This window comes from Lichenostomus cassidix, chromosome 1Aa, assembly GCF_008360975.1.
Source record: "Lichenostomus cassidix isolate B80296 chromosome 1Aa, HeHo_3.0, whole genome shotgun sequence".
NCBI lineage: Eukaryota > Metazoa > Chordata > Aves > Passeriformes > Meliphagidae > Lichenostomus > Lichenostomus cassidix.
In genome coordinates, this window is record NC_139480.1 from 45,580,043 (window position 1) to 45,606,483 (window position 26,441).

The 26,441-nt window shown below is 42.4% G+C and overlaps 1 protein-coding gene across 1 annotated transcript in view; it reads left to right on the forward strand.

The window, feature by feature from the left end:
* The window catches only part of UTP20 (UTP20 small subunit processome component), a 59,211-nt gene that overhangs the window by 24,095 nt on the left and 8,675 nt on the right, over window positions 1-26,441 (forward strand). Inside the window, exons 24-51 of the mRNA XM_085047299.1 lie at window positions 1,715-1,800; window positions 2,356-2,481; window positions 3,029-3,195; window positions 3,697-3,905; window positions 6,692-6,835; window positions 9,170-9,249; window positions 10,160-10,386; window positions 11,337-11,481; window positions 11,919-12,006; window positions 13,164-13,307; window positions 14,014-14,064; window positions 14,156-14,308; window positions 14,837-14,992; window positions 15,373-15,513; window positions 16,319-16,456; window positions 16,976-17,115; window positions 17,621-17,700; window positions 18,474-18,763; window positions 19,248-19,387; window positions 19,806-19,962; window positions 20,741-20,839; window positions 21,469-21,636; window positions 22,327-22,493; window positions 23,403-23,544; window positions 23,835-23,951; window positions 24,730-24,900; window positions 25,446-25,574; window positions 25,709-25,819. Of these exons, the coding sequence (XP_084903425.1) occupies window positions 1,715-1,800; window positions 2,356-2,481; window positions 3,029-3,195; window positions 3,697-3,905; window positions 6,692-6,835; window positions 9,170-9,249; window positions 10,160-10,386; window positions 11,337-11,481; window positions 11,919-12,006; window positions 13,164-13,307; window positions 14,014-14,064; window positions 14,156-14,308; window positions 14,837-14,992; window positions 15,373-15,513; window positions 16,319-16,456; window positions 16,976-17,115; window positions 17,621-17,700; window positions 18,474-18,763; window positions 19,248-19,387; window positions 19,806-19,962; window positions 20,741-20,839; window positions 21,469-21,636; window positions 22,327-22,493; window positions 23,403-23,544; window positions 23,835-23,951; window positions 24,730-24,900; window positions 25,446-25,574; window positions 25,709-25,819 (3,966 nt within the window). The remainder of the gene's footprint in view (window positions 1-1,714; window positions 1,801-2,355; window positions 2,482-3,028; window positions 3,196-3,696; window positions 3,906-6,691; window positions 6,836-9,169; window positions 9,250-10,159; window positions 10,387-11,336; window positions 11,482-11,918; window positions 12,007-13,163; window positions 13,308-14,013; window positions 14,065-14,155; window positions 14,309-14,836; window positions 14,993-15,372; window positions 15,514-16,318; window positions 16,457-16,975; window positions 17,116-17,620; window positions 17,701-18,473; window positions 18,764-19,247; window positions 19,388-19,805; window positions 19,963-20,740; window positions 20,840-21,468; window positions 21,637-22,326; window positions 22,494-23,402; window positions 23,545-23,834; window positions 23,952-24,729; window positions 24,901-25,445; window positions 25,575-25,708; window positions 25,820-26,441) is intronic.

Consider the following 26,441-nt stretch of genomic DNA (forward strand, 5'->3'; position numbering starts at 1 on the left):
AATTGCTACTGATAAATGAACTCTTTCTTATTTGAATGCAGTGTCCCATACTGCAGAAACCTGTCATTTTCTGAACTCAACTGTGATAGCTGAGAAAGGAGCTGTCCTTGAGGGGACTTTCTAATAGGCTTCAATTGAAATAAGCCCCTTTAACAAAGACCTGCTTAAGATACCTGGCTTAGTTTGCCAGGAGTGGCACATGCAAGCAGATTTGACAGCAGAACAAGTAGTAGTCTTTGGCAAGGTGGAGGAGTGGCTGCAGAGGAAATCTGTTTCACTTCGTCTTCCAGCAGGATCTGGAAGAGGATTTAGAATCCAAAGCTTGGGAAACATCCAAGGAGATTTGTCTTTGTCCTATAGTGTTTTGTGTACTAAGAGTGTGGTCAGTATGTACAAGAGATCAAGCATCAAAAAAGAAAAACAAACTTTTTTTTGAAGAATACTCAATTTGCTTGATTCTTTTCTGAGGGATTTCCCTGAAGGAATTGTCAAAAGTATGACTTTGAAGAGGGATTTTAAGTCTTTATCTTACAATCCTTAAAAGGGTTTTTTATTTTTTTTAATTTTACAGGGTTGTATTGGTTCCCGGTTTGTGGATTTTTTCAGGTCATTGAGGTTTGCTCTCATTATTCCCAGTTCATGTTTTCTGAGCCTATGGGTGTTGGAAGCTCCACTCCTTAGTCCCTGAATTTGAGAATCTCTAATAGACATCCACACTGTTTCAGTCTGTCTCAAAGTATTGCTTAGAAAAAGAATTGACCCTTGTGTTTGCTTGTCTGTGTTCTTAGCAAAATATTGGACAGTCGTGTAAAGGTCAAATCACTGTGGGAAGAACAGCCTGGCACAAGAAGAAAGATTACTTCATCACTTACTGTTTGCATTTCTGTCTTAGTGTATGCATTGTCACGGCTGGTGTGTCCATCTGGCATGGGGACATCATGGCAAAGTGACCTTTGGCTCTTGCCTGGGCTATTTGGCAGGATACTGAAGAAATTATAAAGATGCTGCTTGGAGAAATTATCTGTATTTCTTAAATTCTTTTCACTGTTTTAGTGAATCTTAGAGTCACAGAACAAGCTGAATTGGAAGGGGACCCATCAGGACCATCAAGTCCAATTCCTGGCCCTGCACAGGACACCCCAAGAATCAAACCATGTGCCTGAGTGCATTGTGCAAACATTTCTTTAACTCAGATAGTCTTGGTGTTGTGACCACTACTTGGTGTTGTTTAGTGCCTAGGTTATAAAGAGTCATCTTCAAGAGAAGGCAAATCTCAGTGAGACTTCACATATCAAGTCTTTTCAGTAGTTTGTGTTTGTCACAGGAAGGAAATACAGGTATCTTGGAAGGGTTTGGGTAGTCTGCCTTTTAATCCATTCTTCTCAGATACACAGCTGGTAGCTGGTTTTGGAGATAAATGCAAACTGATAGTGGTCCAAAAGACAACAGCATAAAACCAAATATTATAACTATTGTGTGTAGATAGGAAGGAAAAATGTATATATTAACCATCAGCAACCTTGCCCAGTTTTTATGAGTGGCAGTTAGGCATGTACAAGTTGGCTTTATACTGGCAACACATACATTCTGTTTCCATTTGAATAAGTTAGTCCAAAACCTGCTTGAGCTTGTAGCCTTTAGGTGTTTCACTATTTTCAGTAAGCACTTCTGCCTCCTAGATAGGGACTAATTTTCTTTCTTTTGTTATTTGCAGTTACTGTCTCATCAAGACCAGAATGTACAGAGAATAGCTCTTGACTGTATAATGACATACAAGCATCCTCATCTCCTGCCTTACAGGTAAAAGGTTTTATATTAATTTAGCATTGGTGAATGAGCCTGCTGTCATATCAGAAGCCTGCTTTGGGGTCATTTGTATTTGGAGTCCTATATTTGTTGAAGACATATATGTAATGTTAATTTTAGCCAGTTCTATGTTTTGTGTCTATGACAGGAAATAAGGTCTTGAGGCTGATCGGTGCCTCTTTTTAGTTTAGAGAAAAATAGCAACACTTCCATTCTGTCCCAGAACAGTGTCAGTAGTGTTAGTAGTTCCATAATTTTCAAAGATGTCTTTTGTACTGATGATTTATAACCACCCAGAGAAAGTGACAGCAAAAAACTGTAGTTTGTGGTTAAATAATCTCTTTGGAATATGTCTGGGACTTTGTGTCTACATAATTAGCTTGAACTTGCTAGTTTTTAAATTTTTTTTTTAATAAAAGAGTGAGAAATAGTACTTTAATATTTTGTATACAGCAAAAGTAGGTAGGTAATTAGATATAGATGCATCTTGTGTCTGTCTGTCTATTTTTATAACCCTACATGCCCTCAAATAATGTTTATTACTCTTAGGGAAAATTTGCAAAGGCTGCTGGAGGACAAGAGCTTTAAAGAAGAGATAGTCCATTTCAGTATTTCTGAGGAGACTGCAGTAGTAAAGCCAGAGCATCGACCAGATCTCATCCCTGTTCTTATGAGGTGTGTTCTGAAGAGTGAGCTCAAAGGCTTCATGGCAGAGTACCATGAGCAGAGATGTAATGCTGCTGCTTCTCATTTTAAACAGTTGAGATAAACCTATGGTTCATGGTACAGTTTGATGACGTAGTCTGTGATACTCTGTAAGCTTTCCTTATTAACACATTTATGGGATGCATTATGCAAGTGGTGTTTTCTTTAAAAACAGTATTTTGGTACATACTGTTTCTACTAAGGATTACAGAGAACTGTGAGGATGTTTCAGTTCACTGAGTATTGCCAGCTATTTACAGTGATGTGAATTGTTGTGCAGGTATCCAGTTTTACACCTGAAGTTTCCAGCAGAGCTTCCATTGTAGTAACAGAAGCTGATTTTTCAGTAAGGTGTTTTTGGGCAATATGTAGTAGTTCAGTGGAGACCCTGAACAGAGAACTTTCACTCAGCTTCTCACCAGAGAATATTTTTAAATGGAGGTTCTCCTGCGGAATAGGAGGCTGGAAAACAGATAGCTTGCTGAAAGCTAATGCAACCTCTTTTTGGTTCTTGAAGAATTCTCTACGGCAGAATGAGAAACAAAACAGGGAGCAAAACACAGGGAAAGTCTGCAGCAAGCACTCGCATGTCAATTGTCCTGCGATTTCTGGCCGGCTCACTGCCAGAAGAGATACGGATGTTCTTGGATCTACTCTTTGAAGCTGTGAAGCAATTCAGTGATGGTAGGTAGGCCATAGAAACTGGGGGTGTGGTACTTCCTGACCTGTAGAGATGTGGGAGGATAAATATTCTTAGTACTGTTACATGCTTCAGTTTGTCTCTTAACCATGCCTTGAAAGGGTGAAACTAAACCCGTGGTAAGGACTGGGTTTCCCCTGAGTTTTACATGTTTTACATGTCCGAGGTCAGAAAAACTGAGCAACTTGCCCCAGCTGTGCAAGTAGGCTGTAGCAGACCAGGAATGAGCAGTTGCTGGCATCATAGGCTAGCCTGAGTACCGTGGCAGTAAAGAGAGCTTGTAAACTGCTCTGATTCTGTAGCAGTGGGAGACATCTGAGTGTCACAGAGATGGAGACACAGACCTGTTCTTATCTTAAAAGCTGACTCTGAGGATCTGTAATTTAGGGCCAAATTACACTATTTTTCCCTGAAAAATTATTCTTGGTAGTGGGTGTCTTTGTGGTGCCTCCATATGTAATTTGCTGTCCCTTTGGCTATTACAGGGCCTTGCCAGACAGCAGTCCTTCAAAGTATGTCAGAGCTGGATTTAGCTAAAGTCCTGCCTCTTGGGCGTCAGCATAGCCTCTTCAATGGTCTTGAAGTTGTGTTGAAAAACATGGGGCATTTGATCCAGCAATACCTGCCTGAAATTCTACAGATTCTGCTCTGCATGACAGCTGTGGTATCCTGCATCCTTCAGCAAAGAGAGAAGGTACAGTATATGCAAACAATATACAAACATGTAAATAAAATTTCTGTCTCTCCTCTTCCTCTTAGCTTACATGTATATACAAAGCTCTACTGATTCAGGTAAAGATAAGTTGAATGCCATTGTGGAGTGAAGCTTAGCAATTAGATGTCTGCCAAAATAGAGGCCAGTGATGCTAGTCTGAAAGTGCTACAGGGCTCAAGCTGAGCAGGCAGAGTTAATGTGTTTAGAAAGCTGATTTGAGCTGTATTTTTGTTTGAGTTACCAAAGAGAGAGTTGGAGGTGGTCTCCGTGAATTGTTCCTGCCTGTTTAGTGGAGAGGTGGGCATGAGAGAGAGCTAAATGTTCTGTTGTAAAGATGTAACAAGATTTTATGGCTGGAAGTTGAAATTTGTCTTAAAGATAGAGTTTCTTGGCTGCAAGGATAAAACATTTGAGCAGGGGAAGGAGAGGTTTAAAGTTCCTTGCCTGAAGACATTAGAGCAAAACTGGTCCATGAGGTGCTTTGTTGCAGTGCTAGACCTCGGGGAGCTCAACGTTGTGGATGATCACAGTAATTACCTATCCTGACTGTCTCCTGTCATGGGACACAGGAAAGATATGGTTACCAGCCATGCTTTCAGCCCATTAGAAGCATCTCCAGCTCTCTATCAGCAGTAGTCATACTAGTCCAGTGTCACAATTTGGGTCTTAGCCAGGTATCTGCAGAGCACTGCAAATGTTTTTTCCCTTGCTGAGCAATGGCTGTACATGCAGAAAGGGTCAGGTGAGGAGAACATCCTGTTACAGATCGATTGCACTCAAAGGTGGGGCATGTTGGTTTATTGCTGCCCTGTGTGGTGGAGAGCAGCACAGAGATCCCTGAGCTCTAGTCCAGCCATCTGCTCAGAACTGTAACACTGAGCCAGGCTTTTCTATCTTTCTGGTGCAGAGCCTCTTCATATATTAGATAGGAAACAAGCAAGCTGCACAGTCATCATCATCACCATGGTGTTGAAAGGAATTATGAGATGATGGACTGAGCAAGTGGAATAGGGAATGAATGTTTTGTCACTGTGAGCATATTCTTGCCAAGACACAACTGCGGTTAGAATTTGCTTTGAAAAAAATCCATCAAACAAAACAAGTCCTTGCAATAGGCACTATCCAAGGTCTCACAGCTGCCTGCAGGCTGCACAGAACCTTGTAACTATCTTAATTTATGAAGAAGATGAGCAAATTTGAGGACATCAGCATCCCATCATCTGACTTAAGCAGTGGATTGCATATGCCTACATGTTTTCAATGAGGACAGGAGACAGGAGTTCTAAAAGCTGCTTCATTAACTGCTAGGATAGCCGCATTTTGCCCGAGTTGCTACAGTAAATCCTATCATGGTTGTGTAATGTCAGGAGTGACAGTCTGTCGAAGCGGTGAGTGTGGGTAAAAAGCGGAGTAGATAGGAGTGTTTCTGACCTTAATTTAGCGCTTCATTAGCCCAGAGGCTGTTAAAAGCTCAAGGAAGTGTGTGAGAAATCTGTTTATCTTGACTAATGATTAGAAGACATTCTTGGAGTTTGAGAGTAATTTATTGCAGACTGATACTGCCTGGAGAGTTAAACATCAACTTTGACCACTTCAAGACAAGTTATTAATTTACCGTTTCCTACTGATGGTGTTCAATATTGAGTTTCTTTGTCCTCTCAAAGGCTTGATCTCAGAGAACTCTTCTGGTGATTGAACAGTGGGAAACCCAAAATAACTTCACTTGGAGGTCACTGTTGGCAATAGTATCCTGGGTTGTGCTTTATTTGGGCTTTCAAACAGTTCAATTGCTGCCTGGAAGCTGATTGCACTCCGTTAGTACACATTCAGCATAGCTTGGAAGGTCCTGTGCAAGAACATGATTGGTTCCTTTTCTACCATCTCCTCTTGCCTTTTTTACCTGTGATTTTGGATTCTGTGTGGTGGATCATGATATGAACTGGAGACCCAAAACAGCTTCAGTATTGGGCAGTGGCTTTTATTTGCTCTGATGTGGCTTTGTTGTTTCTGAGGCTGAAGTTCAGTACCTCTGCTCTGTGGAGCTACTTTGTGTGCTTGTGCTATGAGCTGCATTGCACTGTATGGAAATAACTTAGGTTGCTCAGGTCAAGACTCCTCTCAGGGAGAAGAGTCAGAATGCAGCAGTGCATGAATTTCCTTACTGAAATGTTTTTCCCAAGAAAGGTTATGGAACATAACCGCTAAATGGGTACAGGAAGCACCTTCCTGTAACCAAATGCTATAGCCCCCACCCACTTTGCTGGAAGATGTGATTCACATTCTTGCCTTCTCTGGTCCTCCCCCCTTCACTTCATCTGTTGATTTCATTTCTTCCCAAAAGATCTCAGTGTGCAAAGTACAACTTCACTTTGGAGAGCTGATTTGGGTCCTTTCATGTTGTAAAACAGAATTGTTTAAGTGTCAGGGTTGAAAATGTAGTTCCAGTGTAGGTTTCTACATTGTGTCCAAAAGGGGCAGATGCTACTGTCTTAAACTTGTCAGCATGGATTTTTTATGAGCTGAAGGAGTCCTGTGTAACTGACTAAATGCTGGAACAGGCAGGCAGCTGTTAGAAAAGTTTAGGTCAGCTCTGAGATGTATGTGGATTGCTACTGTGAATTAGTTACAGGAGAAAACAGAAGTTTCAGCAAAGGATGTATCTGTGGTCAGTGAATTGCTGTATTTAATTTCAGAGCAAGTAGTTAGTAGTTGTTCTGCAAAGGTCTTACTGGGTTGGGTCTTTTTGGTTTTTGTTTTTTTGACAGGTCCAACCTAGATTGATTAATCCACTGAAAAATTTGAGACGTCTTGGCCTCAAGCTTGTTGCAGAGTTTTTTTCTGATTATGAGACCTACAGCTTTAGTGTGGAAGAGATTGATGCAGTTTTCCATGCTGTGGTGTGGCCTCAGGTAAGTATTTCCTGTTTTTCCAAATAACTTGCGTGAAACATGTGCCGTGCAGAAAACTCCAGTTGCACTGGAGTCCATCATGTCAGATTGGATGTGGCCTTGGACAAGTGCTGGCATTCCAGTGTGTCTGTGCAAGGCCAGTTTTTTGGCTCATGTCTGATTAGTCCTGGAACAATCAAGTCACAGGTTAAAGTAGAAATTAATTCATCTGAATAAAATGGATGCCATTTCTTTGTTCTTTAACTACAGAAGCAGACTTCTTCCCTGGATGCTTCAGGGAGGCTAAATAGTATGAGTCATTTCTAGGTGCGCTTTGCTGCTTTTCTGTGTGACAGTTGTTGGGCCTGTGGTAGGGGATTGCAAGAAGAAATGCTGCTGCAAGAAAGGAGAGACCCAGCAGGGCCTGTCAGTGGGCTGTGTTTTTATGCCTCTCTGCTGGGAGTTCCTTGTGTGCACAGTGACAAAGCACAGGGTTGTGGCTTTTATCAGAGAAATTCAGATCACCTCTGAGCTTGGAAAATGCACTATTGTGAGATGGAGAGAGAACACAGTATTTAAAATTAAATTGTGCTGCCTTTGTCAGTGCAATGGCTCTGAGGTTGTCAGGGAGTGCCTGTACCAGCTGCTGGGTTTTCCCTGCTCTAAAAGCAGTTTTCTCAATGCTAAGGTTAACTGAGTAAGAGAGGCTTACTCCAAGAATGTTCTTACCACAGAAGCTTTTGAGGTATCCAAATGTCCAGCTTCCTTGCAGCAGAAAAGCCTGTTAAAGAGCACTGGTGTGGTCTGTGAAACCACAGAGCTGCTTCTCCAGACACTGTGTTTGTTTACTCCTGCACTGTTTCTCTGCTCTACCAGTAACAATATGTGATATGTAGTACAAAGAGTAGATAAAATAATACCAGGCAGTGCATATAGCTCTGTATTTCACTGGGCTGAGTAACAGGGAGGTGTATGTTCCTGGTTTGTCCATGGAGTCTTCTTACAGCCAGGGTGCTATGTGGGAAAAGCAGTGAAAATTTATTGCAGTTCAGGTTTAAGTCAGCAAAGCACATAATGCTTTCAGGGGACATTGTGTTTGCAAATGCTGAGTAACTGTGAACAAGATGTACTGTCGTTACTAAAGGGTCAGAATGCCTATTGTCCTTACATATGTCAGGAAGACAGCTAGTTTTGAAGCTTGGATGGTAGTATGATCCAGAAGCTCCCTCTGGAGTCTCTACTGGTAAACTCCATGAAGATTTGGTTTTGGCAAAAGAATCGTTTTGACTTGTGTGCTTTCCTGTTTTAAAACTGTAGGACAGAGGTGTGTAAAAATTCATGAAGAAGGAAAGTTGTTCTAAGCCTGTTGTACCTGGAATTGGAGTTTGCTCTTCTTCATATCCCAGGATTTGCTGCAGAGCCCCAATATCATTAGCCTGCACAGCAGCTTTCCTGCAGGATTGGATTAACAGTTTACTCTTCATTGTATATCATTCAGAAAATCTCTGTTTTATGCTGGGCAATAATACTACCAGCCTTTGGGACAGGAGAAGAAGATTTCTACGATCTTGGCTATGATGGTCAGACCTGCCTTCTTTTCTGATATGCTCAGGTCTTGAGCACACTGAGCTAGTCCAAACCCCCCATGCACCATCCCGACTATCGCCCCTGCATGCACTGCAGCCTGCTCTGCCTCTGTGTTCACTGATGGTGCTCTGCCAGCAGTCCAGCAGTGATCAGGGTGGAAACCCAGCTGTGTGACTTGGGTGGAGCCTGTTGGGTTGTGGAGTGGCAGAGAGGAGGGTGCACTGGGTCACTTTAGCCTGTGCCTGGTTGTGAAGGAGCAGCAGCTACTGTGTATGGCTTAAGCTGGGCACCTCTTAAACAGGGTTTTTTTGGATACAGAACCCTGTTAAGAGATCCCATTCATGGGGTGCAGTGCAATGTTCCAGCGTCTTCCTGAGCAGAGAGGGTGCTTTCATAGCAGTGAGGCCATGAAGATACAGACCAGTTGCTGCAGTCAGGGCATAGGAAGTGTGGGAGGGGTGACTTTTGGATGTTGTGCTTGATATTTCACAGATATGACCAGGAGAGGTTGCTAGGTCTCTGTAGCAAATGGGAGGCTTCATGGGAATCTAGTTTTAAGGGGAGGGCAAAAATGGTAGCTGGAATACTGGATAAATAGGAGTGAGATGATCTAAGAGTCATTTGACAAATATTGAGGAAGTTGGTAAAATGAGGTTGAAATTACTTTATAAAATAGGTAAACTATACAATGTGAGGTCTTTGTTAGAGATGGTGTTTTTAAGTGGCTTTACTTGTGTTGCGTTGGTATCTGATTTGTGTCTCCTTTAGGTCTGCAGATTGGCTTCAGAGAGTCAGTATTCTCCAACTTTTCTGCTCAAACTCATTCACACCTGGAGTAAGAATCCCAGGTAAGTGTCCTTCTGGCAAACAGGCCTAAGTATTTCTGAATACATAAAATACAAGGAAAAAAGAGCACACTAACAGGCTGTGAATAATTGTGTCCAAAAGCATATTTTGTTTTTCATTAGACTGTCATTCTTTTGATAGCAGTCAAAGCAGCTGGGAAGTTTTCCAGTTTATCCAAGTACTCACTTTTAAATGGGCTGCTTTTCCCATATATTAACAACTAAGCACTTACGCAGCGCAAACATAGCTCACAGGTGAGGAGGAGGTCTGACTTCGTGCAATATGTCCATCTTGACCAATGACTTTTTAGTCTTGTGAGGTGGGAATTCAGTTTTACGATAGATAATGTCATTCATGTTTTTGTGAGTCTCTATTTCTTTCTATTTTATGAAAGAGTAAGGGCAAGTTCAGCATAGTCAGTTATTGAAAGTTGTAGAAGAATTTTTTTGGTGCAGACACTATGAGAAGTTCCAGCTCAGCTGTCGACTGATTTTTGCCTCTTCTACAGACTCACTGCTTTTCCTTTGCTAAAGCACCTGGTGTTTGTTTTAAGACACCTCATTTGTTGGTATGAAGACCTTATATACAAACTTGTGTTAAAAATGGTATTGGATCACTAGGTTAGAAGCAGACTGAGAGGAGGCTTGGGCTGTAGAGAAGAGATCAGGTTTAGATGATGCTATCTTGAAGCAAGAAAAGGGACTTGATAACCTTTCAACCTCCATTCATTCTATTTTTCATGACACTGTTGTTTTGGGGTTTTTTTGCACTTTTTTCTCGGTTGAAGTGGAAGACAGTGATTTTTTTGGGGGGGTGTGTGTGTGTGTGTGTGTGACATCTTGCACAAAAGAATTATAAACTGAAAATTCCGAACCTAATTTTCAGTGAACCTTTTTATAATCTTTCTCTCAGGTATTTCCCTTTGCTGGCCAAGCAGCGGCCAGATCACCCAGAGTGTGATATACTGTCGAATGTGTTTGCTGTGCTGTCAGCCAAGAACCTGTCTGAGGCCACGTCCAGCCTTGTGATGGACATAGCTGATAGCCTTCTCAACAGCCCAGATTTTGAACCCACGGAGCAGGTTTCCAGTTTGAACGTGACTGACTGTGTTGTCATGGTCACTGGGGACGCGACAGAAGGTATGCCTGCCTGAGAGTTCTGAGAGACCTGTTGAGTGCTTTGGATCCAGGTGTTAGATTATGGTGAGGTTGTGTACACTGGCGAAGATTACTGGGGAAAAAGACCTCCCGGCAGAGATGGAAACATCAATGTACAAATTTGCCTTGTCATGCTAAGGAACTGTAAAGTCCTGCTTGTTTGATGGCTGATGAGATCAAATGTGGACAGATCCACATTTGAGTGTCAGGGTCCTGAGCATGGAGATACTCTTTATGAAGAGGGAAAATGTGTTGTTGACCTGATCTGTCTGTGAAGTTTGATACAAGTTCCAGAACTGCATTGCTGACTTCACTCTGCACCTAACAGCACATTTTATATAAAGGCCCTGTTTCTGTGTGCACATGATCATGTATCATTTTGATGTTTAGTCTGTGCTCCCTGACAAGAAAAACCTGGTGTCTTTGAGAGTTAGTAGACAGGAACAGTACTGTGCTGTGTTTGATGCTGTGGAGACATCTTTCACCTGCAACACTCAAAGCGAGTGGAAAGGAGTGGGTGTCATTGTTATGGCAGCTTTGATTTTACACAAGAGGTCAGTGGTATAATAAAGAAAACCACATCTACAAATGCTCCAGTCATTTTAGGAGATGTTACTACTATCTGTGAGTGTCCTTGGTACCTTCTGATAAGTCTACAATTATGAGGGCTGTTACTGAAATCTGTGAGGAGGGTGATGTGTGCTTTTTTTTATTCCATCTCAGACATGTTACACTTGGTCTCAGCAAGTGCTGGTGCTTGTTCCCAGCCACCAGTTGTCCTGCATATTCATAGCTCCCATTTATTTATTTATTCTTCCGCTGATGAAGCCTCTTTTGTCTTAATTTCCCCTTTGTTTGTGTAGGGTTGGATCTCCCTTCTGTTTCTTGCAGCAGTGTTTCTTGGGTGTTGCTAGCTGTTGTATCTCTTACAGAGCCCATCAGCCTAGGTTGCCGGTTGGTCCTGCCTCATGTTCCTGCCATACTTCAGTACTTCAGCAAAACAATGTTAAACGTGGAGAAGGTGAAAAAGAAGAAGTATAGAGCTCAAGTCAGCAAAGAGCTGAGTATACTTTCCAAGTAAGTGATTCTTAGAGCTCAAAACAGTTAAAAAGCTGGAAGGAGGGAGGAAGGAAGATGCTTACTGTAATAGGTTCCAAATTAAAAAACACATGTCAAAATATTTAAATTTACAGCAGTTATAAATACCCAGATCTGTCATTGACCTTGCAAGTGGCTGGTGACCGAGGTCATAAGTTTTCAGAAATTGATTCTAGCTGGTTTTGTTGCTGGTACTCAAACCCAATGTCTCTTGGGAGTTGAAAAAAGGTACAGAAATGCCTGCAGTTGTGTGGAACTGAATACTTGGTACTGTGAATTTGGTAGGTGCACTCTGTTAGCTTGGATAGGCTGACAAAGCCCTGTGAAATGACAGTAGTGCTGACATAGTTGTTCTTTGCTCTATACTGGTGATTGAAATTATATAAAAGAGTGAATTACTTTGTCCAATTGTACAGGATCAGCAAATTTATACAAGAGAAGAGTCAGAATTCAGTGCTTGTGAGCCTTCTCCTCCCTTTCCTTTATCAGAGCAACATGGAGCAGGTAGGTAAAAATTACTTCCTCCCCCTATTAAGCATATGTTTTTCTTTCAATAAAGTATATTTGTTTAAGATACAGTTAAAAGCCTTATTGCTTACATGCCATTTCTCATTATTGGCCTGAAATCAAGTTTTCATTGTAGTTTGCTCAAAACACGGTGCCACTGCACGTTGATGTGCACTACTCAGCCAGAGGTGCCAGTGCCCAGACTGACTGTTCCCCTTTTTCATGTGGAGGCTCTGCAGAAGTTATGATGCAGTCTTTACCTTCTTGGCCACTGTAGTCAATCCACCAAATTGTTTGCAGTGTTTGAAGTAATTGCTCTTCTTCACTGTGAATTTTATGCAGCCCGAATCCAAAGCCACAGCCTCTGGACAGAATATGAATACGTATGTAGTACATGTGGTGTTCTAGGCATTGCTACCTTAGGCTGCTGCAGGATGAAGGGTAAAGGCAAACCTTACACAGTACTATTTTTGGTTTTTAAATCTGTGAATCATTCGGGGACCACATGTGATTTCTGTTGAGGGAGATCATACAAGTGCTTCTTTACTGTGCAGTGACCAGGCACTGGAACAGATTGCCCAGAGAGTCTGTGGAGTCTCCCTCATTGGAGATATTCAAGAACTGTCTGGATGCAATCCTGTGCCATGTGCTCTGGGATGCCCAGGGAGCTTGGACCAGATGACCCACTGTGGTCCCTTCCAGCCTGACCCATCCTGTGATTCTGTGAAGTCTATGGTTCTGTTAACGTTCATCTCACATAATCAAGAAAGACTGCTTTTTAAAGCACAATTAGTTCTCCTGACTTTCGAATCACGTGAGGAAAGACACATAAAAGAAGTCTTTATCATGCTGACAGTCTTAACTCTGTGCTTGTTTCTAATTGAAAGGTTTGAAGTACTTCTGAGAGATTTGATGATTGCACTGTGTCCTTCTAATTGTTTGTTCTCATTCAGTATGTCTGATCTGAATAAATACAGCGATGTTCACTTTATGTCTTGAAATATTTTCCAAGGAAATGAAATAATCTTGTGAGGTGTCAGTATTTATTGGGAGTTATCTGTCTCTTTCAGGGTACACAAATTGACATTCTGGAGACAGTGCAGAACTTGCTGAAGCATTGTCAGTATTTATTGGGAGTTATCTGTCTCTTTCAGGGTACACAAATTGACATTCTGGAGACAGTGCAGAACTTGCTGAAGCATTGCTCAAACCCTATAAGCTTTCTCAAACCACTGGCAAAGCTTTTTTCTGTCATCCAGAACAAACTGTCTCGAAATAAGTTGTGCTTGGTATTTCAGGTAATGCATTTCTACATATTTCTGTGATTTTTTCTTTAACTTGTTGTAAGAGATCGAAAACAGAGTAAATAGCAGTATTTATCTTTGTACATGACTTTAAAGACCTTTTTAATCTACTTAATCTACTTTGTCTGTTAAGTGAAAGTAACAGAGTTCTATATGATGGAAATTAATGAGCTGCACAAAGATCTGTAAAAGTTTTGGCTTACAGCCTGGTTGATGTGAGCCTCACCAGGGATCTTAAGTGTAAGAAAAGCCAAATAAAGCACTTAATCTGTAATAAATCCTGTATGTTGATGAAATAAGAATGGATTTCACCATCCTGAAGATGATTTTTTCTTGTACTCTTCTCTCACAGTTTGTGGTAGGCTGTTTTGTATTTCTTTGAAGTGACTTACATAACTTCTTAGCAGAAAAACCCAGGAAACATTCAGTGTAGATATTTAGAAACTTACAAACTTAAAAACACACATCCTCCAACTTACAGAAAAAATACTCTTATAAAGGTTTTAACAGGAGAAAGACTAATGCTATTGCTTTTTTATTTTTATGGATTTTGGGTTTTGGGGGGTTTTTTTCAGGTTTTTTTGTTTGGTTTTTTGGGGGTTTTTTTTGTTATTTATTTTATGTGTCAAGTGGTAAAGTCTTGAGTTATCCAAAATTTTAACAACTATAAGTTAACTGGGTTTTTTATGTTTCTTTTTAGACTTTATCTGACTTGGACAGTAAGTTGAAGTATATTACTGATGTTGTTAAGGTATGCACAGTTTCTTTGCTCCCTTTTCCCCCCAATATTGTATGATCATGTTTCTGTAATTTTTCATTAACAACATGTTGCTCTGTGTTAGCTGAATGCATTTGATCAGCGACATTTGGATGATATCGACTTCGATGTGCGTCTGTCAGCGTTTCAGTCAATCACAGCCCACATCAAGGAAATGCAAACAGTGGATACTGACTTCCTCATCCCTGTTATGCACAACTGCTTCTATACCATCCAGGTGGGCTGAACATTCCTTCTCTTGCTTTGTGCACCATGTGTCCGTGGTGAATCTAGCTTTCTATTTACTTCCACTGGTTGTTTTTTGGCACCACATAACATTTGGAAAGTCTATTTAGGTATTCTTACAAACACCTTTTTAAAGTTTTGTCTGTTTTACCTTTTTGTCTGTGTCCCCAGAAGGGAAAATACAGTGCAGCACAGCTTTCTGTCAGTGAGCCCTGGAACTGTTTGGTCAATTTGTACTGTACAAAAGGCACATTGCAGTCTTGAAAGGCTGGTTTTCTGTTTGTTGCAGCACGTTTTGGTCATGTGGGTTTTCTGGTAAATCTAAAAAAATTTTTCTTGATGGGAAGGGTGGGCATAAGTTTGGGACTAGAACTTCTATAGGAAAGCTCTCAAGAGTTTCTAAGTCTGTACAGACCTCATTATGTTGTGTCCAGTGGTACAGTTCTGCCCAAGTTATTGGGGAGAAGAAGGTGTAATGTGGTGGTGTCACTCATGTGGTGCAATTTCTTCACCCACTCAGCTCGGGGATATGGCTCTTAGTGACAATGCAAGCCTTTGCTTGACCAGTTTGATCCACCGACTGGCAGAAATCAACCACACGGAAGATCAGTACAAGGAGCTAATCCAGCACACCCTCCTGGAGTCTGTGAGAAGGGGTCTGAAGAGTAAGACTGAGGTGAGGCAGTGGTGTCTGATCACACCATCTCCAGCTATCTTCAGGAAGCTAGGGTAATGAGACATTTGTGGGCTGAGTTCTCAAAGTCCCCTATTGGGATAAGAAGTGCGGATACCCAGGCACCCACTATAAACCTTATAAAAATATAAAAAATGCAGAACTTAGCTGTCTTATGTTTCTTTGCCATTGTTCAGCTTTTCTTAGTTGTAGCTCGTTCTTTGGAGGGGAGACTATAATTTAAATGTAGTCTGTAATAGGTGCATTTGTTGTTAGCAAAAATTAGGACGTTTGCCTGAAATGCTTGAACAGCACTGCTGTTCTGAGGACTGTGTAGCAGATTCTCCAAGGGGTACTTAACATTCACTGCTTGCTGTTTGCAGAGCATCCAGCAGGACTACACATCACTGCTTTCCTGCCTCATTCAGACGTTCCCCACAAATCCTGAATTCCAGGATTTGGTTCAGTTGACCAACCGCCATGATCCTGATATGGACTTCTTTGAGAACATGAAACACATGCAGGTAAAAGGCTGTAGGTGTTCTTTAGTGCCTCTCTCCCCCTGCCAAGCAAAAGCATCTTGCTGAGGAGGTATATTTTGCAGAGCATCTGTGTGTTGTCTACAGAGAAATTGCACCTATGTCATTAGATACCGTCACAAAAATGAGGGATGTGGGCATCATCAGGAGTGACTGGGAATCAAAGTCATGTTTCTGTCTAGAAATTTCTTGGTTTTATGATAGCTCAGAGTCAGCAACATTATCCTGAAGATCCTTCTGACAGAAACAGGAAATGGGTCTCTCTGTTATTTCTGGCCTGTCCCTGCTACTCTCAGTCTGGAGACTCAGCAGCCCCTTCCCATTCACAGACCTTTGCAATATAAATGTTGCATGAAGCCTGGTCTCCTGGTTATCTTGCAGTATAAAAAGATACCATTTCTTCTGCTTTCAGAGATGTAATCTAAGAGAGTCTTTGCTATATCTGTAGTTGTATGCTAAGTCTTAATTTTTTAACTTGTAGTTTTCTCTTTGCATCTTTGCATCTCATTGCAGCAGCTGCTGCTTGCAGTTGTCTCCCTTGTCTAATGCCTGAAGATAGCACAGCCTTATGATATTGAATTCACAATGCCATTGAGTTGGAATATCTGCTGAGGCAAAAGGCTAGTAAAGCCCAGAGACTGAAAGAAAAAGGCATGCCTTAGAAGCAACCATCATATCTTTAAGCCATTACTTAAAACAGACATTTTCAGAACTGCTGGATGTAGGTGCTCTCTCATGCTAAGTGTGACTCAAGCACCACCTCATTCACTGTCTCTTGTGTTTGACTCAGATCCACAGGAGGGCACGAGCTCTGAGGAAACTGGCAAAGCAGCTCACTGAAGAAAAGCTTGTGCTGTCTTCTAAATCCCTCCAGAACTACATCATGCCTTATGCTACAACTGCCATTTTTAGTGAAAAAATGCTTAAGGTAGGTTCTTTTAATGGAATGCATCCACTTGAATATTTTCACCTTTCTTACAGGCTGTGCCACTCAGTAGAGTGACTGAGTCACTCTTTGGCCAGGGGACAGTAAATTGCATTGATTGAAACTTTGGTGAAGAAACAGACACATTTTATTTCACATCTTAAATGGGTTAACAGTGTGTATTTATAGTTGATCAGCATAGCCCAGCAATGTGCCATGTGTCTGTGGTCAGGTGCTTTGGCTGGTTCTTAGTTCTTAACTCAAGTGAGCCCATAGATTTAAGTACGTGAGAAAAGTTAAATGTGTGCAGGAATATTTGGAGGAAGTAGGTCTGCTTGGTGGACTGTGATTTTTGGGTTTTTTTTAAACTTGGTGCTCAGGAAGGGATCTAAAAATGCTGAATTGTGAGCATCCTCACTAGAGAAAGATTACTTCTGTCTTTTGTTGCCTTCAGTAAAGGATGCTTTAGACACACAACCATCGTGAATGCTAACAGCTACTGAATTTCTGTCTTTTGAGCAGCATGAAAATATGGTAACAGCCTCTGTTGAAGTTGTTGGAGCTGTCTGTCGACACCTTTCATGGTCAGCGTATTTGTACCACTTAAAGCATTTCATCCATGTCTTGCAAACAGGACAGATCGGTACGAAGCTGGGAGTCAGGTGGGTACTGTGAGCAATGCTCCTCTGGGTTTCTCCAAAGGCTGCTAAGGCAAAATTCAGTGTTTTGAAGAGTATCACGTGGATTTTAGCCTCTTCCCCGAGATGAGAGATTGCTGACTTTGAGGTGGACTTTGGCAAGTGAAGACGGGCATGGCCTTGCTGCCTGCAACCATGAAGTTCTAACAGTTCATTACTTTCCTACACCATGTCTCACTGAGTGTATGGCAACATTAGCAGCTTCTGCTTCTGTCATGCTGTCCCTGTTCTTGGGATACCTCCATTGTTCCAGTGCCACTCTCTGTGAGGTTTCACAGTGAGCTAGGTCACAGAATGTGTAGCTGAGAAGTAACCAGGTTTTATTTTCTGGGGTTTTTCAGGATCAACCTTCTTACAAAATCTGAAAATTTTCCAAAAAGTGCTTACAAGGTTTTTCTGTTGTGTTTGTATATGCATCCTCTTCCTTTTGTGCAGAGGGCTGACCTTTCTTCGTGTTTTCCTTCTGCAGCTTGTTGGAGACAGTGCTGGAAGCCTTTCACTTTGACCATAAAACACTTGAAAAGCAGCTTGTGACCATTGACAACCAAGGTGAGCTTTTTGTGCCTGCTTGTAGAGTTCAGCTAATCAAAGCTTTGTGTTTTACTCCTGAGGTCAGCTACTCCCATCTTTTTAAAATGTGCATACTGGAAGCTAGTGTTGGCTTGTCTCCTCGGGAGCAGTTGACAAAGTGAGGAGAGGTGGAGGCAATCATATTCTCTTTACCACTCCATCCCAGATGTCTATAACCCAGAACAGCCCAGAACCTGAGTGGTTCTCAAGGTCTGCACCCAGCCATGTGGCTGCTGACACACCTGAGGTTTTTGTCCTTGATGTTGGCTGCTCTCACGGTTGTCTGCAGCCTGAGAAAGGTGTCACACATCCTCACCTTGCTTCCCTCACCATTTCACAGGAAGAAGTCATATTTTCAGCTTCTTCACCATTATATTGAGACCTTTGGGGGAAGGAGGGAGGGTATCTCACAGCTGTGCTTGTCAGTACCTCTTGCCTTGTGAAATCATAAATTTTAAGTGAATGCCAGTTCTCTACAGTTCAAGCACATTGACCTTTGCTAAGCTGACTGCAGAGTTCAGACACAGAGTAACCTCGTCTTTGCTTTAAAGCTGGCTCTCAGGGGTGCTTATCAGAAACCAGCAAGCCAAAGCTTCTGTACCCAGTAGAAGAAGCCTGGTGCTTATTGGTGATTTGCTGTCACTGATGACAGGGAGGAGCTTTGTCTGGGACCAAGCTATCACAAGAGTCTCAATTAAGGGCTTAAGTTTTGTGTTCTGTATTTACCTGTGCTTTTGGCAATTACTTAACAGAAGCTGCTGCCATGGACCTTGAGCCAGTGGTGGAGGCTGAAGAAGCCATGGAGCTGGAGCAGAGTGAAGGGGAGGAGGAGGGAGTTGAAGAAAAGAATGGGAAGAATCTCTCTGAGAAGCCAGCAGAACCTGAACAAGCAGCTGAGCCATCTGAAAATGCTGAACAAGTGACCAAACCTGTTTCATTCTTACCCCGAAATAAAGAAGAGCTGGAGTGTCTGATTAAACACATTCAAGAAACAGTTACAGTCAACATCTTGCCTAAATTGCACAGGTGTATTGTTGCAAAGGTGAGGAGTTGACATTTGAAAAGTCTTTTGTAGGCCGTGCTTCTACTTTAAGGTTTGGGATATTACTTCAGGGCAAGTGAAAATGCAACACATTAAAAAAAGCCAGACATAACTGCAGAGAGCCATCTGGAAACACAGAAAAGGCTACCTGCTCTTTGCTGAGTAATGGAGATTGCTGACAGACCCTCTGGTCAGTGTTGGTCTGGTGTCTTTACTTCCCTGCTGAGAACTGTCAAACTACACAAGTGAAATTATTCACTTTGTGCAGTCTATTGAAGAGTTGTCAGCCACTTTCAAACACCAGCCTAGTTTCTGTATGGAAAACACAGGGATTTATCTCACCTGTTCTTTAGCTGTCTGGGCTTTTCCTGCAGTCACTAGAGGATAGCAGCCTGCCTTACTGGCCTCTTCTAGGGTTTGCTGAGAAAAAGCAGGATTTGTTTCTGTATATTAAAAATACATTTTGTCTTGCTCTCTTACAAAGGTTAAAAGGGACGAGGAGCACAAGCTTGTGAAATCCAATGTTGTGAATGATGATGAGGTAGTTCGTGTTCCATTAGCCTTTGCAATGGTCAGGATGATGCAGTGTCTTCCCCAGGAAGTGATGGAAGCTAACCTACCAAGGTAAATCGTAATGGAGCTCCTTAAGTGGTGTTCATTGAGCTGGGAATGAGAGCAGGGACCTTTCTCAAGCTGTGGTTATGTACAAGCTAAAGTCAAGAGCAACATCCTAACAGACCTTAACTTCTGGAGACTCCTTTTCCTAGTCACATTCACCTCTGTCAGCATTTGACTTCTGTAAATTCTTATCTAAGAGCAGAGCTGTGAATCAAGGTGCAGAGGTGGGGATGGTAGTGCTGGGGAAAGAATAATGGACAGAAAGAAAGGACAGTCAGTAAAACATTGGGAGTAAAACCTCTCTGTGAGGCTGGCTGTGAGTACAGCTGTGGTTGTGAAACAGGCCTGAAAAGCAGCCTCCTTAGCAGTGTAATTTGTTCTGCTCTGCTTGGTGATGAACAAAGCTGTCTATCTTTGTTTCCAGCATCCTGCTGAAAGTCTGCACATTTCTGAGAAACAGATTTCAGGAAATACGGGATGTTGCCCGTAACACCCTCATTAAAATCATGGAAGTGTTGGGAGTACAGTACCTTCTGTACATCTTAAAGGAGATGCGGTCTGCACTCATCCATGGGTACCAGGTAATGTGGAAACTCTTCCTCTTCCACTCTCTGTAGGCTTTTTCAATGTGTTAGGAGGAGAATCCAAAGGGAAGTTGCTACTGAAATTGTTTTGCACTGGTAGAATAGCTTGGTATAATGCAAGTAAATACTGTTGCTAATGCCTACATCAGTCTTTGTTAAGCCAAGTATCAAATGAGGGTCTGTACCCTCAAAGAACTGAGAGTCTAAGCAATTTTCCTGGTGAAGAGTTGAGCTATGGAGGGCAAGGACAAATTTCTGCTTTCAGTAAGATTAGAGGAAGTCTTTCCAGTAAGGTCATGAGGGCTAAGCAGTATCTGAGGGGAGTTGCCACAGAGACTGCACTGACAGTATGTGGTGATGCTAACTGAAGTCTTGCTTCCTAAATCCAGAGCCAAGGCTCTGACTATTATTTCATCTTTCCTCTTTCCATGGTTTGGGTTAAGAATTGTTTTCATGTGAATTACCACAGTGGAATAGTGTGAGCTTCTAGCTGCTCTAACAGTGGGAGCACCAATTAGAGCAGCCTAAAGAAATCAGTAAGAGCACTGGGAAGAGAGGAGATTCCAGCCCTCTTGCCAGTACATGGAGGGACAAGGATCCTTTTCCTGCTGCTGCTACATGGATTCTTATCCTCCCAGTGGCTTTTTTCCTATAATGAGAGCTCAAGGGCAGTGTGTGCCTTGTGATGTCTCTGCTATGGGAGTGTCCCCATCCACTATTATTAAAGAGGTCAGTGCAGACATTTGGAAACATGATGTGTTTTCTTTTTCTCTAGCTCCATGTGCTGACTTTCACTGTGAACCTGTTACTGAAGGGCCTTACTCCCAGGCTCAGTGCCGGTGATTTGGACCCCTGCTTAGATATCCTGATCGAGGTAAAAGCTATTCAAGACTGAAAGAAAGAACATCATGAAGTGCTTGGGACAGATTCTGGGAGGGAAAGGTTTTGTGAAGATTGTCTCTGACTTGGTGGCAACCAAGTTGTGTGTGTACACTGTTGTGTGTATGTTGCCAAGGAGGGAGACTGTTTTATACTGAGGCATCAGTAGACCCCTTGTAGAGGGCAGTCAAGAGAAGAGAGAAGTCAAGTATGTCTGGGGCTGTATCCTGAGCCCTGCATCTTGAGAGGGAATGGATTCAAGATTAAGACACCTAACTAGGTTTTCCTGAACTCTAAATGGCTAAGCAAGTCAGCAGACATCTACTCAGTGTAGTCCACAGAACCCAGGAACTCAGCTGGCCACCCAGATGGGGTATATTGGGGTGTCTTGATCTGACTGGAGTCCCATTCCTTGTATCACAACACCACAGAGGGTGGGAGAACAGTTTTCTCATCTGGTGGGCTTAAACTATGATGCTCTGTTGACAAAGGAAAGAGAGACATGATTTGTAGGAAACCTGGAAGGTTGTTTTTTCTGTGAATGGGAGAAATAGCATTGTTCTGTTGCTACTAAATGAACCTGCTTTTCTTCTCTCATTCATTTATCTTGCCTATTTTCCAAAGATTTTCAACCAGGAGTTGTTTGGGAATATAGCTGAAGAGAAGGAAGTGAAGGGAATTGTCTCCAAGATCATGGAAGCACGCAAAAACAAGAGTTATGATTCCTATGAAATTCTTGGGAAGTTCATAGGAAGAGGTCAAGTGACGAAACTTATTCTGCCACTGAAAGAGGTAAGAAAAGTCAGCAGAGTCTATCCTAACTTTGAGCACTCTCTATTCTGCAAGGTGATTCTAGAGCCTCTGTGTGGCTACTTTGAAATCACATCTGCAACCTTGCATTGGCTTCCCATTTTCCTTTGGGAAAGCAGTGTGCAACCAGCTCATAAAATGAGACTTCACTATTGATGTCCAGGGCAGGGAGAGACATTCTGGGAAGCTTTTAACTGCTCCTAGAGAGGAAACATCCCACTTCGAGTTCTCTATGCACTCTCCATCTGCCCACTCTTGTTTCCTCGAAGTTCTGCAAGACTGCTCTGTGATTTAATCTCTTGTGCATGAAGGAAGTGTCAACAAAATGTGTTCAGGGTCCTGTCTGTATGCAATAATTGCCTTTTCAAAGATGCAGATTTTTTAGCAGAGTGCAAGCTCACACAGAAGTGGAGCCCTGGTTTGCTCATTAGCTATAAGTGTCCTGGTGGCAATAGGTGAACTGGCAGGAGGCTGAGAAGAGGCTGGAGAGGAAGGGAAGGGTGTTCATCCAGAGCTGAGGCAATGGGATGCTGTTCACCTAAAGAGCTGTGGACTATGACAGCATGTGATGAGAGAGAAATGGTTCTAGTTTTTCCCATGATTTCTAAATACAGATAACAGATCATTGCCATCATGCTTCCCTCTTGAATTGTCATGGTTGTACCTTTGCAGACTCTGGAGAACACTACAAGCTTGAAGATAGTCCGGAAGGTGCATGAGGCACTGCGTCACATCATGGCAGGGCTGATCTTCAACTCAGACATGAATGCAGAATCTCTCCTCCTCCTCAGTCATGGTCTCATCAGTGAAAATTTGCCTCTGCTCACTGAGAAAGCTAAGTGAGTTCCAGGATGTTATTACCAGATAGTTATTGATTGAGAGGTTTGCCTGCAGAAGTGGCAGCTCTCAAATCCAACTGATCAAATGCATGAGAGTTTCCTTGCTTTCATTCCCCTTTTGTCTTCAATGTAACTGAATTATTTGGGCAGTCAGAGGGCAAGGAGGAAGCTTACTAATGGGAGTTGGCATTTGTTGAACTCATGAGAGTCTGCTCTTGCAAGTGCTCAGGACCTTCAGCAAGGCTTTTTCACTGTTTGATGAGTTGATAACATGCATTTGGGTGTTTAGATGAAGGGACAAGGGGCAGTGTTAAGAAGCAGGCTAAAAACATTTCCATGGGGCCAGGAACAAGAAAAAACATGAGCTTTCACTTTATCCCTTTGCTGCTGGTACAGAAGATGAGAAACATCAGATTTTCTCTCCACTGGGTGGTGTCCCTGCTCAGAGCTCGGTTTGGGTGTCCTGCATTTCATGTTACGTAGGCTGGCTTTCTCTAGGATCTGACAGCTGTTTCCAGACTTCTGGGAGCAGTGTTTGTAAGCCATCAGTAACTGAAGTAAGTATCAGTAAATGAAGAGCAGTGGGCAGTGGCAGGAAGTGTATTTGCTTGAAGGAACTTCCAAATTTGTTTTGTCCACTGAGGAAAAAAAAAGTGAGGATGTTATACAAATGATTGTGCATTTGTTATCTCTGGAATGATGGCATTGTTCTCAAGTCTGAGAGTCCCTTCTGTCGTGCTGCTTTCAAATTTGTTTTATTTCACTGTGGTCCATCTGTGAACTGCTTTTGCTTGCTATGTGGGAAGCAGCTGAGCACAGTTCAGCTCTTTTTACTCCCAACAGCAAGATTGCTGTGGTGGGGGTTGAAATCTGAATATTCTCCTTTGCCATACATACCTTGCTTTTCAGGAAAAAAGTTACCCCTCCTCCAGATCCTCGGCTGCAACCAGAGAGCTGCCTGCTGCTCCAGCCCACTCCCACAAGAGGAGGGCAGAAAGCACGTGTCAGCAGCAGGACTAACACCTATATCCTGGTTGATTCAGGACTTCGGGTAAGGATCTCCTCAGATACAAAACTCTGCATTCAAAATTTTTGTTAAGAGTATTCCAAGGAAAATATTCTGGATATATTGTTTTAATAGCACAGCCATTAGCCTTAACTTCATTTTGCATATTGTAACTTCAGTTTATAGAGAGCTATAAAAAGTGCTCAGCCTGTCAAAATATTTGGGTGTGATATGGCATAAATTCTACTATGACCTGAAACAGTGGTGGGACCTTTCTTGACTCATTTGAGTTCCAGCCTGACTTTAAGATTAATGTCCTGATTTTTCTGTGACAGCTGCTGCACATGAGCCTGAAGAGGTCCAAAGTAAATTCTTCTGAGGAAAACGCTTTGGAGATGTTAGACCCTTTTGTTCAGCTGCTTATAGACTGCCTGAAATCTATGGATGTCAAGGTATAGTTCTGAGCTGTTCTGTCTGTTCTACTAAGGGGAGTCCTGCCCACAAATGTCATCTTGCAGTTCACTTGCAAGAGAAGAGAAAGCCACCCGTTTTTCAAATCTGATTTAATAGGTGTGCAGATTAAGCTGTTTGAGGACATGTAATCCCAAGGGCGAGGAAGGCTTGTGGCTGATGGAGGACTGAATGCTCTGCTCTGTGTTGCAGGTTCAACTGTAGACCAGCTCTCCTAGAGCATGTTCATACAAGGAATTTACAAACTATCTGTGAGGATGTTCATGAGATCCTGTAGCTGCTGGGAGCAGTGTTGTCACAACTGTGGTTTCTTTTGATCCAAGTCCAGTGTCTTTATTCCTAGCACCATAGGGAGCCACTTACTGGGACAGTTTTTGGGTTGAGTGAGCCTAGGGAATCTGTTAAACTTTGAGTTTGACAGGAGTAGAAGGCATACCTCATACCCTATCAGATAATTGGAGCAGGGCTTTCGTGTCTTGAAGGCAGCTCTGCTTCAGGAAGAGTTCTTGCCATCTACTGAAACGGTGTTAATGTCTTTACCTACTAAAATCAGTTAGAGAATACTGGAGTGGCAGATAGCGCTATTAGAACTGAGAAACCCTTTGTTTTACCTGTGGATGGTTTGAAAGAGGTTGGGTTTGTTAGCTAATTGCCTTTTACCACAGTTGTAGATAGCCTGACCGTATCTGTAAAAGAGTGAGAAAAGAGTTCTCTCAATGTCACTGTACCCACATGCTGTCCTATGGCTCTTTATTCCAGGTGATAACTGGTGCTCTGCAGTGCTTGGTATGGATTTTAAAATTCCCTTTGCCTTCTGTCAGTACAAACATGGAGTCACTGATCAAGCAGCTTTTCCTCTTGTTGAAAGAGTTTGCCAAGACAGGAATAGCCAAAGGCCAGAATTTCCACCTGGTTGTGAGCTGTTTCAAAGTAAGTCAGACCCAGCTCTGCTCATTTCTGCTTTAGGATTAACTTTCTAGAATGAGATCTCTCCTGCAGCTGTCCCTGGAGAGGTAGTCTGGAGATCACAAGCTAGTGAGGAATATGTGGCCTTGCTGATTCTTTCCCAAGTACAAACTTAAAGTTGCTCCCCAAAAATGCACAGCTTGGATCTGAAGAAATGTCTTTATAGAGGCATGTTTGCCTTGTTTCTTTGTTAGAGTAGTATATTGTTCCACCCTGTCTTATGAGAGGCATCAGCTTTGTAATTGAATAGCTTGCTTTTAACATGATTCATTGGAGTAAATCCTGGTAGCTGAAGTGAGACATGGGAAGAGGACAATTGACTTTTGTTTATTTTTTTGTCTCAAAATTGCCATCTGAAAGCTAAATGTGATGAGAATAGTGTTGGCCACATTGTAGAGCACCAGTTTGTCTTTTCAAGCTGAAGTGGTATAAGTCAAGTGAGATTTTGGTGTGAACTTTTATTTTATGGTACTGTGTGCGTACTGACAATGTGCAATTTGATTTTGTAGTGTGTAACAATACTTGTGAAGAACACAAAGAGTCAGGTAACAAGCAAACAGCTCCAAGTGTTGCTTGGCTTTGCGGAAGAAGACATTTATGATTCATCACGGCAAGCCACTGCCTTTGGCCTTCTCAAGGTATTTGAGTTGCTCTGTTTGTGAAAGTCAGTGTTAAAATACCACCTGAGACCAATGTAGTTCAGATTATAGTACTGCATCTCACAAAAGCAAAGCAAAATGGCATGACTCCAGCTGTGCTTTCATATTTTCAGGCTATTTTATCCAGGAAGCTGATTGTCCCTGAAATTGATGATGTGCTGCAGAAGGTTGCCCAGTTGGCCATCACAGGTCAGAGTGAGCCAGTGCGAGTCCAGTGCAGGCAGGTTGGTAAAATGAACAGTCTCTCACTTTATTTACAGCTCTCTAACAGGCTAGAGGGCAAGTGGCACATCTATACCTTTTTTAAATACCTCCAGCCAATTTTAAATAGTCCACCACTTCCCAGGGCAGCCAGCTTCCTTTCAGTGAAGAATTTTTTCCTAATATCCAGTCTAAACTTCCCCTGGCACAACTTGAGGCCATTACCTCTTGTCCTGTCCCTTGTCATGTGGGAGAAAAGGCCAACCCCCACCTGTCCGCAGCCTCCTTTCAGGCAGTTACAGAGAATAAGGTGTCTCCTGAGCCTCCTTTTCTCTAGGCCAAGCAATCCCAGCTCCCTCAGCTGCTCCTCATGAGATTCGTGCTCCAGACCCTTCTCCAGCTTCATTGCTGCTCCTTGGATACGTTCCAGCACCTCAATGTCTTTCTTGTTGTGAGGAGCCCAAAACTGAACTCAGTACTTGAGGTGCAGCCTCACCAGTGCCAAGTGAGGATGGAGAGCTGCTCAGTAGCAGTGACGTGGTCCCTCCTCTAGAGGCTTTTAGGCCCATGTAACTAAGCCTTCCCCTTTTTTGAACCCCAGGATAAGAGAATTTGCCATGAATCTATGATTACTTTCTTCTACTT